Source organism: Euleptes europaea, chromosome 9 (assembly GCF_029931775.1).
Source record: "Euleptes europaea isolate rEulEur1 chromosome 9, rEulEur1.hap1, whole genome shotgun sequence".
Taxonomy (NCBI): domain Eukaryota; kingdom Metazoa; phylum Chordata; class Lepidosauria; order Squamata; family Sphaerodactylidae; genus Euleptes; species Euleptes europaea.
The window spans coordinates 4826558-4842261 of record NC_079320.1 but is presented as its reverse complement, the minus strand read 5'-3'; the positions used below and the strand labels follow the sequence as shown (position 1 = coordinate 4842261).

The following is a 15704-nucleotide window of genomic DNA, read 5'->3' as shown; positions in this document are numbered from 1 at the left end:
ATCTGACGATGGGAGCTTCGACTCTCGAAAGCTCATACCCTGAAAACCTTGTTGGTCTCTGAGGTGCTCCTGAATTCTAATCTAGCAGTTGGGAGAGCTTTCCCCATTTTCTCACCGACGGCATGGGGAACGCTCATCCCACGACATCACCAGATTGAAAGTTTTCCCACATCGCCAGCTGCTGCTGAAGCAAAAATTCCCAGTATTACGGAACAGCATCACGGGGTGAACGTGTGGGGGTGGATGGAAGTGGGGGAGAAGTTGACGCAGGGATGCCGTTTTGAAAGGGGCATCTCTGGGATGGGTGCAATGTGCCATTCCAGACCAAGGCTTTCTACAAGGGATGAAGACAGCCGTTCAATCCCACTACTGTAGTCTGGGCCACGACCAGAGCTGGGATGAAGACGAAGAAGATGAAGATGGTGAAGAAGAAGAGTTGGTTTTTATATGCTGACTTTCTCTACCACTGAAGGAAGAATCAAACCGGCTTACAATCACCGTCCCTTCCAAAAAGGAATATTTGTAGCCTTCCCTTGTGAGGTAGGTGGAGCTGAGAGAGTTCAGAGAGAACTGTGACTAGCAAGGTCACCCAGCTCTAACCACCGCACCATGCCCGCTCGGATCTGATCACTGACTGTGAGATCCGTAAAATGCACTGTAGATAAACTGTTGACCGTCTGCTGAAATGCCAGGGACATGGATGCAAAATCCTACCCTGCCCCACCCCCGTTCTGCACATTTTAGTTAAGCAAATTCCTTTTCGAGAAGCCGCCATCTGCTCCAGCGTTTGCTGACCCGGAGCGTCGCCTCTCCCATTTTCAGCCCCACCTTCCAATCCATTCCGAGCGCTTCCCGAGGATCCCCCGCTGCCCGTGCTCCTTTCGACTTCACCGTCAAGCGGATTATGTTTGCTTTCCCTCCTTGCCACGGTTCAGCAATTACAAAAAGTGTACTTAAAACACTGGCCCTGGCCCAAAAGCCAAGAGTGACGTTTCCTGCCCTGTGCATGAAAATCTACATGCTGCAGTGGCTGGGCGAATGAATGCATTAAAGAAGAAAAAGGAAGAGTTGGTTTTTATATGCCGACTTTCCCTACCACGTAAGGAAGAATCAACCCAGCTTACAATCGCCTTCCCTTCCTCTCCCCACAACAGACACCCTGTGAGGAAGGTGGGGCTGAGAGCCCTAAGAGAACTGTGACTGGCCCAAGCTCACCCAGCTGGCTTCATGTGGAGGAGAGGGAAACGAATCCAGTGTACTGGGAGAATCGAACCGGCTTTCAATTACCTTCCCTTCCCCTACCCATAACAGACACCCTGTGAGGTAGGTGGGGCTGAGAAAGCTGTGACTAACCCAAGGTCACCCAGCTGGCTTCATGTGGAGTGCGAAACCAACCAGGTTCTCCAGATTAGAGTCCGCCGCTCTTAACCACTACACCATGCTGGCTCCCTTCTTGTTAGTAGATACCTGGTTCTCCCTCTTGCCTGAGACTGTTGCACCAAAGAGAGTAGATTATGTTATTTTTAAAAACTCGGTTAATATGAACTCTATATTTTAATAACATCTTCTACTTATTAAAAATCATTCTGGGAATTTCAGAGGTTTTAAAAATTAGAACTGCCCTTCGCTGAAGAATGGAACAAGGAAGAGGGTCAAAACGGGGATCAAATCAATCCAGGTTTTTAGTAACTAAAAAAAACTCAAATGATCTTTAACCCTCCAGATGGACTTTCAAGAGGGACAATTCCTCTTTATAGGAAAAGAGTGGACTGACACTTTATTGTCACATGAAATAATTCCCCGTCTTCATTTTGATTGTCAGTATTACATGGTTTATTTCCTGCTTTTTCCTGAGAGGCACACTGATTTGCTACCTCCCTTGTACAAGTTGATTGTAGCTTATCAATACAGGTTGAGTATCCCTTATTAGGACCGACCCGATAACCAGCCGGCATGTAAGCATGACTCGCAGGCCCTCGGCAGGACACCAGTTTGCTTTCTGATGGGTCAATGTACACACAATTATTTAAAATACTGTTTAAAATTACAGTCAGGCTATGTGTGTAAAGTGTATATAAAACATAAATGAATTTTGCGTTTAGACTTGGGTCCCGTCCCCAAGATATCTCATTATGTATATGCAAATATTCCAAAATACAGAGAGATCTGAAATATGGACCATCCCAAGCTGTCCGAATAAGCTGTCTGGTCCCAAGCTATCCGGATAAGGGATACTGAACCTGTACTGAGAGCCAGCGTGGTATAGTGGTTAAGAGCGGTGGTTTGGAGCAGTGGACTCTGATCTGGAGAACCGGGTTTGATTCTGCCACTCCTCCACATGAGTGGCGGAGGCTAATCTGGAGAACTGGATTTGTTTCCCCACTCCTCCACACGAAGCCAGCTGGGTGACCTTGGGCTAGTCACAGCTCTCTGAGCCCCACCTACCTCACAGGGTGTCTGTTGTGGGGAGGGGAAGGGAAGGTGATTGTAAGCTGGGTTGATTCTCCCTTAAGGGGTAGAGAAAGTCGGCCTATAAATACCAATTCTTCTTCTTCTTCTATCAGCCATTAACCTCAAAGCAAGAAAGATTTTTGGGACAGTTTCAGAAATTAAAAGTGCCTCTGTGGCTAATAAATTATAATCTGAGTTGCTGCTATTCACAGAGATATCTGTCTGTAAATTAGTTTGAGAGCTTTGAGCAATCATCCTAGCATTGTCTGCCTGAACCCCCGCTGATCTTACTGCTGGAGGAATTACAGTTGAGTCCACAAACCCTTCTGTGCGGAGAAAGGGAGATGCTTTGGTTTCAGAAGTGGGGGCAACTGAGTTTTTTCAGATTCTATAATTTTGTGGCAACGGTGGGGGGGGGGCCGGACACCATAGGCCTTCTATCGTTTTCCATTCGAAAGAGACCGTCTCATGGATGAAGGGGCCATTTTTTTTTTTATGATTAAAACAGCTATATCTAGGGTTGTTGAAAAAAAATTCGGTATAGTTCGGCTTCGGCAAAATTCGGCCCGTTTTTATTCGGGCCGTGCCGAAGTCCGAACTCCCCCGCTTCGGATCCCCAAAATTCGGGGGGGGGGTAATCTGGAGTTCGGGGGAAAATTCACCCCCCCGCGCGCCTTCAGGGAGATTCCCTGAAGGCGCGCAGGGGGCCCTTTAAACAGATCTGCGCCTCCAAGCTGGGAGGCGCAGATCTGTTTAAAGGGACCCCCACGCACCTTCAGGGGGCTTGAAGGCGCGCGCGAGGCCCTTTAAACAAGCCCCTCTGCGCTGTCTGCGCAGGCAGCGCAGAGGGGTTTAAAGACCCCCGCCCCCCCTCCCGGAACTCCAGGGAAGGCAGGCGGGGGGCTGTCAAGCGCCTCTGCACTCTCTGCAGAGAAGAGGAAGAGGAAGAGGAAGAGGAGGAGTTGGTTTTTATATGTCAACTTTCTCTACAGCTTAAGGAAGAATCAAACTCATCTTCCCTTCCTCTCCCCACAACACACACCCTGTGAGGTAGGTGGGGCTGAGAGAGTTCAGAGAGAACTGTGACTGGCCCAAGGTCACACAGCAGGCTTCATGTGGAAGAGTGCGAAACCAACCCGGTTCTCCAGATTAGAGTCCGCCGCTCATGGGGAGGAGTGAGGAAACAATCCTGGTTCACCAGTTGTCCACTGCTCTTAACCACTACACTACGAGACAAATCCATGCTGGAAATGATAAAGCAGCTCTGCTTAAAAAGCATCTCGTGCAACAGCCAGAAGAAACCGAATTACATTATGAAAACAGCTCAGCGTTTCTGAACAGCCAATGTGCTGGCAGAACATGCGGCCGTTCGTGCTGTGAATGTCATTGCGGGATGTACATACTGCAAATGCCATTAATATTTACACCAGCTATTTCGTTAATAAGTCCTTTCAAGTTGCCTCTTACCCCCAAGCATCCCAGAAAATTGATTTGGGGGGGAGTGGGGGAATCATCAATTTTCTATCAAGGAGAATGCAACCGAGCTGAGGAGGGACCGCGACCCAGCGGGGCAAAACCCGATGAACACGCAAAGGGTCCCCACATCAGCATCTCCAGGGGCAGGAGAAGATCTCCCTCTGCCCGAGACCCCTATGAGCATCTGCTGGTCAGAAGAGACGGCGTTGGGTTTCACAGACTCAGCACAATGTTGGTCTGAATGTTCACATGCTTCCAGAAGTTCTCAGACAGAGCATAACGACCCTTTTGTAGCATGCAATATGTGCACACGCTGTTGTGGAAGTTCCGCCAAGGAGAGGCTGTGACTTGGTGGCCGAGGACCTGATTTTTTGCACGTAGAAGGTCTCAGGTTCAACCTCCGGCATCTCCACCTAAAGGACCTCAGTTTAGGTCAGCTCAATGAGACCTCTGCATGCTCACTGATGACAGTCACTCTTTGGCTTTTGCCAAATCATGGTCTCTACGGACGTCCTCCACAACCTAAGGACCATGGGCCTATTGTGGGCCCCCTCCTAACAATTTATCTCCTACCCACTCCGCTAGGGAAGGCTACAAATACTCCTTGTTGGAAGACATTGCCCGCTGTCATAGGAAGCCTATTATATGAGATGTTGTGGAACATGGGCAGGATAACGCTGCTGCAGTCATCTTGTTTGTGGGCTTCCCTAGAGGCACCTGGTTGGCTACTGAGTGAACAGACGGCTGGACTTGATGGGCCTTGGTCTGATCCAGCAGGGCTTTTCTTAGGTTCTTATGAGGAGAGGGCTATTCATGGCTACTAGTCAAAATGAATACTAGTCATGATGCATACCAATTCTCTCCAGGATCCGAAAAGCATGCCTATTATATGCGGTACTGTGGAACACAGGCAGGATGGTGCTGCTGCAGTCGTCTTGCTTGTGGGCTTCCTAGAGGTACCTGGTTGGCCACTGTGGGAACAGACGGCTGGACTTGATGGGGCTTGGTCTGATCCAGCATGGCCTTACTTATGTTCTTATGAAGCGCTAAGGGCAACTGAAACCATAAAAAGTAGGGGTGAGGTATACTACACTTATTCCCCTGCTTCCTTCATTTGGAAGTTCGCAGTGTGTGTGTGTGTGGGGGGGGGGGTTTCTGCGTTGAGGCAGCCACCCAGCTAAGCTGCCTATGAGATTTCTGGAAGAGTGGAAATTCTCGTGTCCTGATGCAGCCAAATTCAGTGAGGAAGAAACCTAGAAACATAGAGCTGGAAGGGACCTCAGAGGTCATCTAGTCCAACCCCCTGCACAATGCAGGAAATTCACTACTACCTCCCTCTCCCCACTCCCCCAGTGACCCCTGCTCTATGCCCAGATGAAGGCAAAAACCCTCCAGGATCCCTGACCAATCGGGCCTGGAGGAAAATTCCTTCCTGGACCCAAAATGGTGATCAGCATTACCCTGGGCATGTAAGGAAGGGCCACAAGAGTCGAGCACTGACTCATCCCTTCCTGCCCACCCTCTCATGGAAATCCTGAAGGGGGGCTGAAAGAGAGAGTGGCAGCAAAGCCCAGAAGGAGATGGCATCAATAGTGTGATCCACAGGGATCGAAGATCAGGGGTTGATCAGGGGCCTGCAGACCGAGCCCTACGAGGAAAGGCTGAGGGACATGGGACTGTTCAGTCTGGAGAAGAGGTGGTTGAGGGGGGACAGGATTGCTCTCTTGAAGTATCTGAAGGGGTGTCACTTACAGGAGGGCAGGGAGCTGTTCCTGTCGGCAGCAGAGGACAGGACTCACAATAATGAGTTTAAATTGCAGGCGGAGAGGTACTGGCTGGATATTAGGGGGAAATATTTTACAGTGAGACTTGTTTGACCGTGGATTCAGCGACCTAGGGAGGTGGTGAACTCCCCCCGCCACTGGCAGTCTTTAAGCAGAGGCTGGACAAGCACTTGTCAGGGATGCTCTAGGCCGATCCTGCATTGAGCAGGGGGTTGGACTAGATGGCCTCTATGGCCCCTTCCAACTCTATGATTCTATGATTAGAGCTGGGAGAACAGATGTTTGCAGAGAACAGAAGGAGAGAGGCTGGAGAGAAGAGGCAACGCAGAATCTGGTTTGTCTCATTCTCTGCCATGGGAAGAGTTTCGCACACGGGTCCTCCGGAGCAGGGCCCTTGGCCGGCCTTGCACTGGAACATTATGCAGCCGTGTGTGAAACAAGTATCTACGCCCAGTAATCCCTCCGGGTGGAATTTTTATGGCACCAGCAAGGTGAATTTGCCCCAGGAAGCGAGCAGCCTCCAGGAGACTAAACAAAAAGCCTTGTGCGGTTTGCATGTGCTCTGCGCGCCTGTGTTCAATATGCGCCCGACGGGCAGAGGGAAAAAAAATACCCTAGCTCCATCTTGAAAGGATTTAGTTCAGAAGAGCATCTGGATTAATTTCATTGCCGGGCAAAGAATCTGGAGAGTTATAAACAAGGCGCACATACCAAACTCGACAATAGAGCCAAAAACAACAACCGGGCCGGGGGGGCGAGGGAGACAACGACTGTGGACAACAACAGCAACTGTCTAGAGACCTCCGTGCCCCGGAGCAGCATAGAAGCTCGGTCTTGCCAGCAAAACCAATTAATGGGTCCCTGGAGCTGACACAGAAAAAGAGGCAGCTCAGGAAGGAAAGGTCTTCCTTTGCCCGTTTCATAAGAACGTAAGAAGAGCCCTGCTGGATCAGACCAAGGTCCATCAGGTTCTGCAGTCTGTTCACACAGTGGCCAACCAGGTGCCTCTAGGAAGCCCACAAACAAGACTGACTGCAGCAGCACCATCCTGCCTACGTTCCAAGGCACCTCGTATAACAGTCCAGCTCCTCTGATCCTGTAGAGAATAGGTCTGAATCATGACGAGCATTCATTTTGACTAGTAGCCATAGATAGCCCCATCCTCCATAAGAAAAGCCCTGCTGGATCAGACCAAGGTCCATCAGGTCCAGCCGTCTGTTCACACAGCGGCCAACCGGGGGCCTCTAGGAAGCCCACAAGCAAGATGACGGCAGCAGCATTTATCCTGCTTGTGTTCCACAGCACCTAATATAATAGCCATGGCTCCTCTGATCCTTGAGAGAATAGGCATGCATCGTGACTAGTATCCATTTTAACTAGTAGCCATGAATACCCTTCTCCTCCATGAACATGTCCACTCCCCTCTTAAAGCCTTCCAAGTTGGCAGCCATCACCACATCCTGGGGCAGGGAGTTCCACAATTTAACTATGCGTTGTGTGAAGAAATACTTCCTTTTGTCTGTTTTGAATCTCTCACCCTCCAGCTTCAGCAGATGACTCCATGTTCTGGTATTATGAGAGAGGGAGAAAAGCTTCTCCTTGTCCCCGCTCTCCATACCGGGCATAATTTTATAGACCTCTATCATGTCTCCCCTTAACCACCTTCTCTCCAAGCTAAAAAGCTCTAAGAGTTTTGACTGCTCCTCGTAGGACAGTTGCTCTAGCCCCCTGATCATTTTGGTTGCTCTTTTCTGCACCTTCTCAAGCTCTGCAATATCCCTTTTTAGGTGTGGTGACCAGAACTGTACACAGTATTCCAAGTGTCTATGGACTTGCCATAGAGTCCGCCTCCCAAAGCGGCCATTTTCTCCAGGAGAACTGATCTATCTCGCCTGGAGATCAGATGGAAAAGCAGGAGATCAGCCATCACCTGGAAGGTGGCAACCCTAAAGGTAGTGACAGCCCTTCAAATACTTAGAGCAATCCTGTCCCCCCTCAACCTCCTCTTCTCCAGACTGAATGTTCCCAAGTCCCTTGGCCTTTCCTCGTAGGGCTCGGTCTTCAGGCCCCCGATCATCCCCGTCGCTCTCCTCTGCACCAGCTCCATTCTGTCCACATCCTTTTTGAAGTGAGGCCTCCAGAACTGCGCACAGGACTCCAGGTGTGGCCTGACCAATGCAGTGTACAGCGCAACTATGACATCTTGTGATTTGGATGCACAACCCCTGGCCACTGGCGGTTCTCCTCCACCTGGTAGAACTGGTTTCACAAACACGTCATCGTGGGGACGGTGTGTGCTACGATCTGTGGGAGGCACAGAGGTAGAGCAGCCCCCTTGAACTTGTGAGTATATGTGAAAATATCGACAATGAAGCTTGCTGATACAGAGTTAGATCACCGACCCATCTCATTCAGTATTGCCTACTTTGACCGGCAGCAGAGATGCCAGGAAATGAATCTGCAAACTTCTTCAAAGCAAAGAGAATCAAACCAGTTTATAATCTCCTTCCCTTCTTCTCCCCACAACAGACACCTTGTGAGGCAGGTGGGGCCGAGTGTTCTGAGAGAACTGTGACTAGCTCAAGGTAACCCAGCAGGCTTCATGTGGAGGAGTGGGGAATTGAACCCTGTTCTCCAGATTAGAGTCCGCCGCTCTTAACCACGACACCATGCTGGCTCTCTTGTGCTTTACGGCTAAGCCAGCCCCCCACCCCCCAAATCTTTCTGAGCCGGCGGGCACCTTAGAAATTCTGACCGTGTGGTTTCATACATAATAGGCCAATCACAGAATTTTGGGGAAAGCAGCATGGTTTTTTTTAATTATTATATTGCTAGAAATTTGGAACAGAACTGAATCAAATTTAGATAAAAGAGCTTTACGTAATAAGCAAGCAATAAATGTGCCAACTGATAGGGAACAATATAAGCAAAGAGCAATGTCATTTAATGAGGTTGAAAATAGAATTGCAATTCTGAATGGCAAGTTTTACATGAACACATGAAGCTGTTTTATGCTGAATCAGACCCTCGGTCCATCAAAGTCAGTACTGTCTACTCAGACCGGCAGCGGCTCTCCAGGGTCTCAGGCAGACAGAGGTCTTCCACATCACCTACTTGCCTAGATGCCGGGGATTGAACCTGGGACCTTCTGCATGCCAGGCAGAAGCTCTACCACTGAGCCACAGCCCCCCTTCATATATGTCGTTACACTGAGTTTGTGTTTTAATCTGTTTGGGGTTGTTTTTTTGTGTTTGTTAAAAAATGGCTGCTGCAGTTTATCTTCAATTCACACAGCAGCTGCTGCAAAAGCAACCTTTTTAAAAACCTGCCCAGCCAATCAAATCTCACACAACCAATCAGAAGCCTCGCTGAGCAAAAGGCCCACCTGGCTCTGCCTACTTTCTAAAACTTATGCCAATACAACATATCAGTAAGGGAGTGGTACCCAAAACACATGCATACAAAAAAAAATACCACTATGTAACTAAATACAGTATATAGTTTCAAAAAGGTGATTTCTAATTTTAAGCGCAGACCTTCGCAGACCTTGGCGAAAGAGAGGCAGAGGCCCAAACAGCGCGGTCTGCCAATTCAAACAGAATAAACAGCTTGGCGATGGGATTAGAATCAGAGAGATTAAGAGAAGCGATCAAGATTCTCCTGTAATTAGCAAGATATAAAAGTAACAGACTTCTGATGAAGCTAATGCGAAGCAAGGATAAAATAGCAAAACCTTGTTTGTATTGTTGGGACATAAGCATTTTGAATATTATAAGTCTATACTTGAAATTATAAATCACCTTTTTGAAATTACATGTATTACTTAGTTTCATAGTGGTGTGGTGTGTATATATATATATATATATATATATATATATATATATATATATATATATATATATATATATATATATATATATATATATATATATATATATATTGTATAAAAGTACTTTCTAATATATTTGTATAAAAGTACTTTCTAAAACTTGGCAGGCGCCAGGAAATGTGTCAGCGGGCGCCACGACACCCACGGCCACCACGTTGGGACCCCTGCGCTAAGCCGCGGGCCCTTTACTAAGCTGCTGACATTCTTCTCTGGCTAGCTTTGCAGGGCGATTTCTATTTGCTGACACCTCAAATCCCTGTATTACTTACAGGCAGACTAAGACTCAAATTAAATTAGCTTTGTGGGTGGGTAATCAGCGAGGGCACATGGGGCTCGTAAGTGGGGAGAACTGGAGGCCAGATTGCCACGTTCTGTGCCCTCTGCCTTTCAGAACCACTCGGGCACCGTTATCTTTCAGAGAACAGTGGGCCGAGCCATTGAGCATGCACAATGCGGTGAGCTGCTGGGAGAGGAGATGAAATTCGACTTGCCTGTTTCTTCAAAGAAGTACCCATTTCTGGACATCGCGGCCGGTGGGCTTTCTAAAAGGAGAGAGGAAATGAGAGGAAAATTAATGAGATGGCAGCTGAAAGCTTTCTGACTTTTTTAATTCACAGTGGGTCGCCGTGTTGGTCTGCCCGCAGTAGTAGAAAAGGGCAAGAGTCCAGTCGCACCTTAAAGACTAACAAGAATATTTTCTGGCAGGGTGTGAGCTTTCGTGAGCCGCAGCTCACTTCTTCAGATACAGAAAGTGAATCCATCTGTCTTTAAGTAGAGGAGAGTGAATTCAGACAAGCACTAGTATGTAAATGTTAATAGTATGTACATGTGAATAGCAGGCGTGATGGGATTAGGTGTGGTGTGCAGAAGAGTCTGGGATGTCCAGGGGAGAGATGGGTGTGGAGAAATCAGCATTGGTCATGAGCCATGAATGCAAGGTCTTTATTCAGCCCAGGTAAATGCATTGACTTTAGTTTGAATATCAACTGTAATTCTGCAGTTTCTCTTTCCAATCTCCCTTTGAAACTCCTTTGTAAGAGAAAGAAAAAGAAGAAGAAGAAAGAGGAGGTTTTTATATGCCGACTTTCTCTCCCACTTAGGGAAGAATCAAACCGGCTTACAATCACCTTCCCTTCCCCTCCCCACAACAGACGCCCTGTGAGGTAGGTGAGGCTGAGAGAGCTCCAAGAGAGCTGTGACTAGCCCAAGGTCACCCAGCTGGCTTCGTGTGTAGGAGTGGGGAAACCAACCCAGTTCACCAGATTCGCCTTCGCCGCTCATGTGGAGGAGTGGGGAATTAAACCCGGTTCTCCAGATCAGAGTCCACTGCTCCAAATCACCGCTCTTAACCACTACACCCTGCTGGCAACTATTTATCGCTCCACACGTTCCACTTCTCTCTCCAGAACGTCTCTGAACTTTCTAGGTGAGCCGTTGCACGTGCATTGAGCCAAATTTGAAAGTACCGATTTTCACATGTCCACAAGCCAGTGAAGTTACACCAATAAAATCTTTCACATGATGGAGAGCGGGCCCAGGGCCTTGGTGCCGTATCTGCAAGCCACTGGGCAAGTGTAGAATCATAGATTCATAGAATCATAGAGTTGGAAGGGACCACCAGGGTCATCTAGTCCAACCCCCTGCACAATGCAGGAAATTCACAACTACCTTCCCCACACTGCCAGTGACCCCTACTCCATGCCTAGAAGATGGCCACGATGCCCTCCTTCTCATCATCTGCCTAAGGTCACAGAATCAGCATTGCAACCTCTTCTTAAAAACCTCCAGGGAAGGAGAGCCCACCACCTCCCGAGGAAGCCTGTTCCACTGAGGAACTGCTCCAACTGTTAGAAAAGTCTTCCTAATGTCTAGATGGAAACTCTTTTGATTTAATTCCAACCCGTTGGTTCTGGTCCGACCTTCTGGGGCAACAGAAAACAACTCGGTGCCATCCTCTCTATGACAGCCCTTCAAGTACTTGAAGATGGTTATCATATTCCCCTCTCAGTCTTCTCCTCTTCAGGCTAAACATTTCCTCTTTGGGAAGCGTGGAGCTTCACAGCAGTTGGGCAAATCTTGCCAACTTTCCACCCGAGCCAAGCACTCACACATACAAGTCACTCATGAAGCAGCAGCTATGTTCACACACACCCCAAGGCGCAGAATGCTCTTCCCCGCCCAACCAGCCCTTCCCCCCGGCTCGGTACACTACCACCACACGTGCCAACTGCCCCTGGCACCATGGGGCAGTCAGGTGTGGCACTGTCTCAGTGATCTCAGGTGTAATGTGTGTGTGTGTAAAGTGCCTTCAAGTCGCAGCCGACTTACTGCGACCCCTTTTTGGGGTTTTCATGGCAAGAGACTAACAGAGGTGGTTTGCCAGGGCCTTCCTCTGCACAGCAACCCTAGTCTTCCTTGGTGGTCTCCCATCCAAATACTAACCAGGGCTGACCCTGCTTAGCTTCTGAGGTCTGACGAGATCTAGCACCTGTATAAATATTCTCAGTCTCAAATGAACAAAATGGGAGGGGCTGCAGAAGGTCCCAGGTTCAATCCCCAGCATCTCCAGTTAAAGAGACTAGGCGGGTGGATGCTGTGAAAGACCCTGGAGAGATGCCTGAGATCCTGGAGAGCCGCTGCCGGTCTGAGTAGACAGTACTGACTTTGATGGACCAAAGGTCTGATTCAGTATAAGGCAACTTCATGTGTTCAAAATATTGTCGAAGGCTTTCACGGTCTGAGTTCATTGGTTCTTGTAGGTTATCCGGGCTGTGTGACCGTGGTCTTGGTATTTTCTTTCCTAACGTTTCGCCAGCAGCTGTGGCCGGCATCTTCAGAGGAGTAACACTGAAGGACAGTGTCTTTCAGTGTCAAGTGTGTAGGAAGAGTAATATATAGGCTAGACATTAGGAAGAATATAGTATATACCCAACCCCTTTCTGACTATATATTACTCTTCCTACACACTTGACACCGAGAGACACTGTCCTTCAGTGTTACTCCTCTGAAGATGCCGGCCACAGCTGCGGGCGAAACGTCAGGAAAGAAAATACCAAGACCACGGTCTCAAATGAACCTTCCTGACCACGACGGTAATCTTTGGAGGCCATGCTTCAGGTGCCCCCCACCTCTTGGGGCAGACCTGGTGGCAACCCGGGACAGGGCCTTCTCGGTCGTGGCCCCAAAGCTCTAGAACTCTCACCCCAGGGAGATTCGCCTGTCCCCTTCTGTAGCTGCCTTCTGCCCGTGGACGAAGACGTCTTCGTTTCGTGCGGCATGAAACCCTCAATGACCCCTCCTTCCTAACCAAGGTTTTACTTGCTGTTCTTATGTCTTGTACGGATTTTAACTTTTTAAATCATTTTACTAATGCGTGTTTGGGGTATGTGTGCGAATTGAATGGTTTTAAAATGTGATTTCATCATGTACTTTTTAAACCGTTAGCCGCCTTGGTGGGCCTTGTAAGGTGGGGTACGCATTTGGTAAATATAACTAATAAATTTATGGCGGATGGGTACAAGGAAAGGGCGTTATTTGGAAAGGGTATGCAGAATTGCATCCACCTTGGGGCTCAGCAGAGCTGACAGCACACGTAGAACCTCCACGCGTCCACATGACTGCGTGGAAGAATCGTGTTTTGAAATAGGTTTTTATGGTTTTAAAGGAAGGGGGAACTCCCTGCCCCGGGATGCGGCGATGGCCGCCAACTTGGAAGGCTTTAAGAGAAGAGTGGACATGTTCATGAAGGAGAGGGCTATTCATGGCTATTAGTAAAAACAGATGTTAGTCATGATGCACGCCTGTTCTCTCCAGGATCAGAGAAGCGTGCCTATTATGTTAGGTGCTGTGGACCACAGGCAGGATGGTGCTGATGCAGTCTTGCTTGTGGGCTTCCTGGAGGCACCTGGTTGGCCACAGTGGGAACAGACTGCTGGACTTGATGGGCCTCGGTCTGATCCAGCATGACCTTTCATATGTTCTTATGGGTGGGTGGTGCATTTCTTAATGAACAATTGTTCCTCCATTCCCCAAGCCCTTCCGGGCAGCACTTCCTACAACTGCATGAATAGCTTTGCCTGTATTTTTAAGGTCCCCGAAAGACAGAACTGGCTAAAACCAGGAGATTTTCGAAAGAAAATAAAAGCAGGGCATCTGTCTTACAGTGAAGGCTAAGTATCAAGGATGGGCTATTTAAAGATGTCGCTGTTCTCGGGTCTCTGCCCAGAAAGAAAAAAGAGAAAGGGTTTTTTAAAAAAGATTTCAATCATTAATAATAAGTAAGCTGTGCAACTCTCACTGGTATTCCTACTTATCACCCTAAACAGAGAGAGCCGACGTTACAGGGTCGCCAACCTCCAGGTAGAGCCTGGAGATGTCCAAGAATTACCACTGATCTCCAAACTACAGAGATTAGTTCCCCTGGAGAAAATGACTGCTTTAGCGGGTGGACTCTATGGCATTATGCCCCATTCAGGTCCCTCCCCAAACCCCACCTGCTCCAGGCTCCACCCCCAAATCTCCCAAAAATTTTGCAATGTAGAGTGGACACCCCTTCATAGTAACAGCTTGTATCCAACCATGCAGTCCCAAATACTTAAGGGGGTGTCCGTGGTGGCTATTTCCACTGATTTCGCCCCCCTCCCACACACACAGCACACCCCTCTTTGTCCCCTACTGAGAGCCAGCGTGGTGCAGTGGTTAAGAGCGGTGGCTTGGAGCGGTGGACTCTGATCTGGAGAACCGGGTTTGATTCCCCCACTCCTCCGCATGAGCGGCGGAGGTTAATCTGGAGAACTGGATTTCCCCCCCCCCCACACTCCTACACATAAAGCCAGCTGGGTGACCTTGGGCTAGTCACACTCTCTCAGCCCCACCTACCTGACAGGGTGTCGGTTGTGGGGAGGGGAAGGGAAGGTGACTGCAAGCCAGTTTGATTCTTCCTTAAGTGGTAGAGAAAGTTGGCATATAAAAGCCAACTCCTCCTCCTCCTCTTCCTCCTCCACTACTATTACTACTACTACTGTCTTTAAGGGTCCATGCACCCAAAAGAACAAATTTCTGGGGACTTAGTGGGCTGGGAGGAGAGACAGAGAACAGTCCCAATTCTCAAAGCCTGCTGTACAATAAGATTGTGTTGACCGCAGGTCGCTATATCCGGGGTTGCTTTTCCCAACAGAACAAACTAGCGGTGCTCTTTTATTAGAGATCCTCGCTGCCTTTCCAGCGGCACCTGATGAGTTGCTATTCTCTCACTTCCTCAATAACCCTGCTCCTGAAGCGTTCGAAGGAGAGACCGAGGAAATCCCGGAGCATCGCTACAACTACCCCATGGCTGACGAAGCAAGACCCACGCGCAAGGGCTAAGAGACAAGAGCACAGGGAGGGCAGAATCCCAGAGCGTTTACCTCCAGCCACAAAAAATCAGGCAGCCAAGCAATTGAAGACGCCCGTGTCATCGGGTTGAATAAATGAACACGTGAACGCATGAAGCTGCCTTATACTGAATCAGACCCTCGGTCCATCAAAGTCAGTATATGTCTACTCAGACCGGCAGCCGATCTCCAGGGTCTCAGGCAGAAAAGGGTCTTTCACACCACCTACTTGCCGGGTCCCTTTAACTGGAGATGCCGGGGATTGAACCTGGGACCTTCTGCATGCCAAGCAGATGCTCTGCCATTGAGCCATGGTCTCAGGCAGAGGTCTTTCACACCACCTACTTGTCTAGTCCCATTAACTGGAAATGCCGGGGATTGAACCTGGGACCTTCTGCATGCCAAGCACAGGCTCTACAACTGAGCCACAGGCCCTCCCCATTAACACATGAAGCAGCCTCAGAATCCACCGCTCCAAACCACCACTCCAAACAACTACACCACGCTGGCATAAACATGGGAGAGATGAGTAATCTGTTCCAGAAGGGAAGCAATACAACCACAGGTTCAGCAGCTGAAACACGTGTTAGTTTTGTGCAAATTGTTGTTTTGGCAGCAGCTGCTGCCACAGCACGAAGATCTTCCCTATGCGACTGAAATTAAGCTACGGCAGCCCCTTTGTGGGAAATTAAGCTACGGCACCTTCCCTTCCCCGCCCCACAACAGAGAACT

At 48.8% G+C, this 15704-nt stretch overlaps 1 protein-coding gene across 1 annotated transcript in view; it reads right to left on the bottom strand.

The window, feature by feature from the left end:
• SLC4A11 (solute carrier family 4 member 11) overlaps positions 1–15704 on the bottom strand; it is a 152251-nt gene that overhangs the window by 92092 nt on the left and 44455 nt on the right. Inside the window, exon 2 of the mRNA XM_056855771.1 lies at positions 10092–10142. Within this exon, the coding sequence (XP_056711749.1) occupies positions 10092–10142 (51 nt within the window). The remainder of the gene's footprint in view (positions 1–10091; positions 10143–15704) is intronic.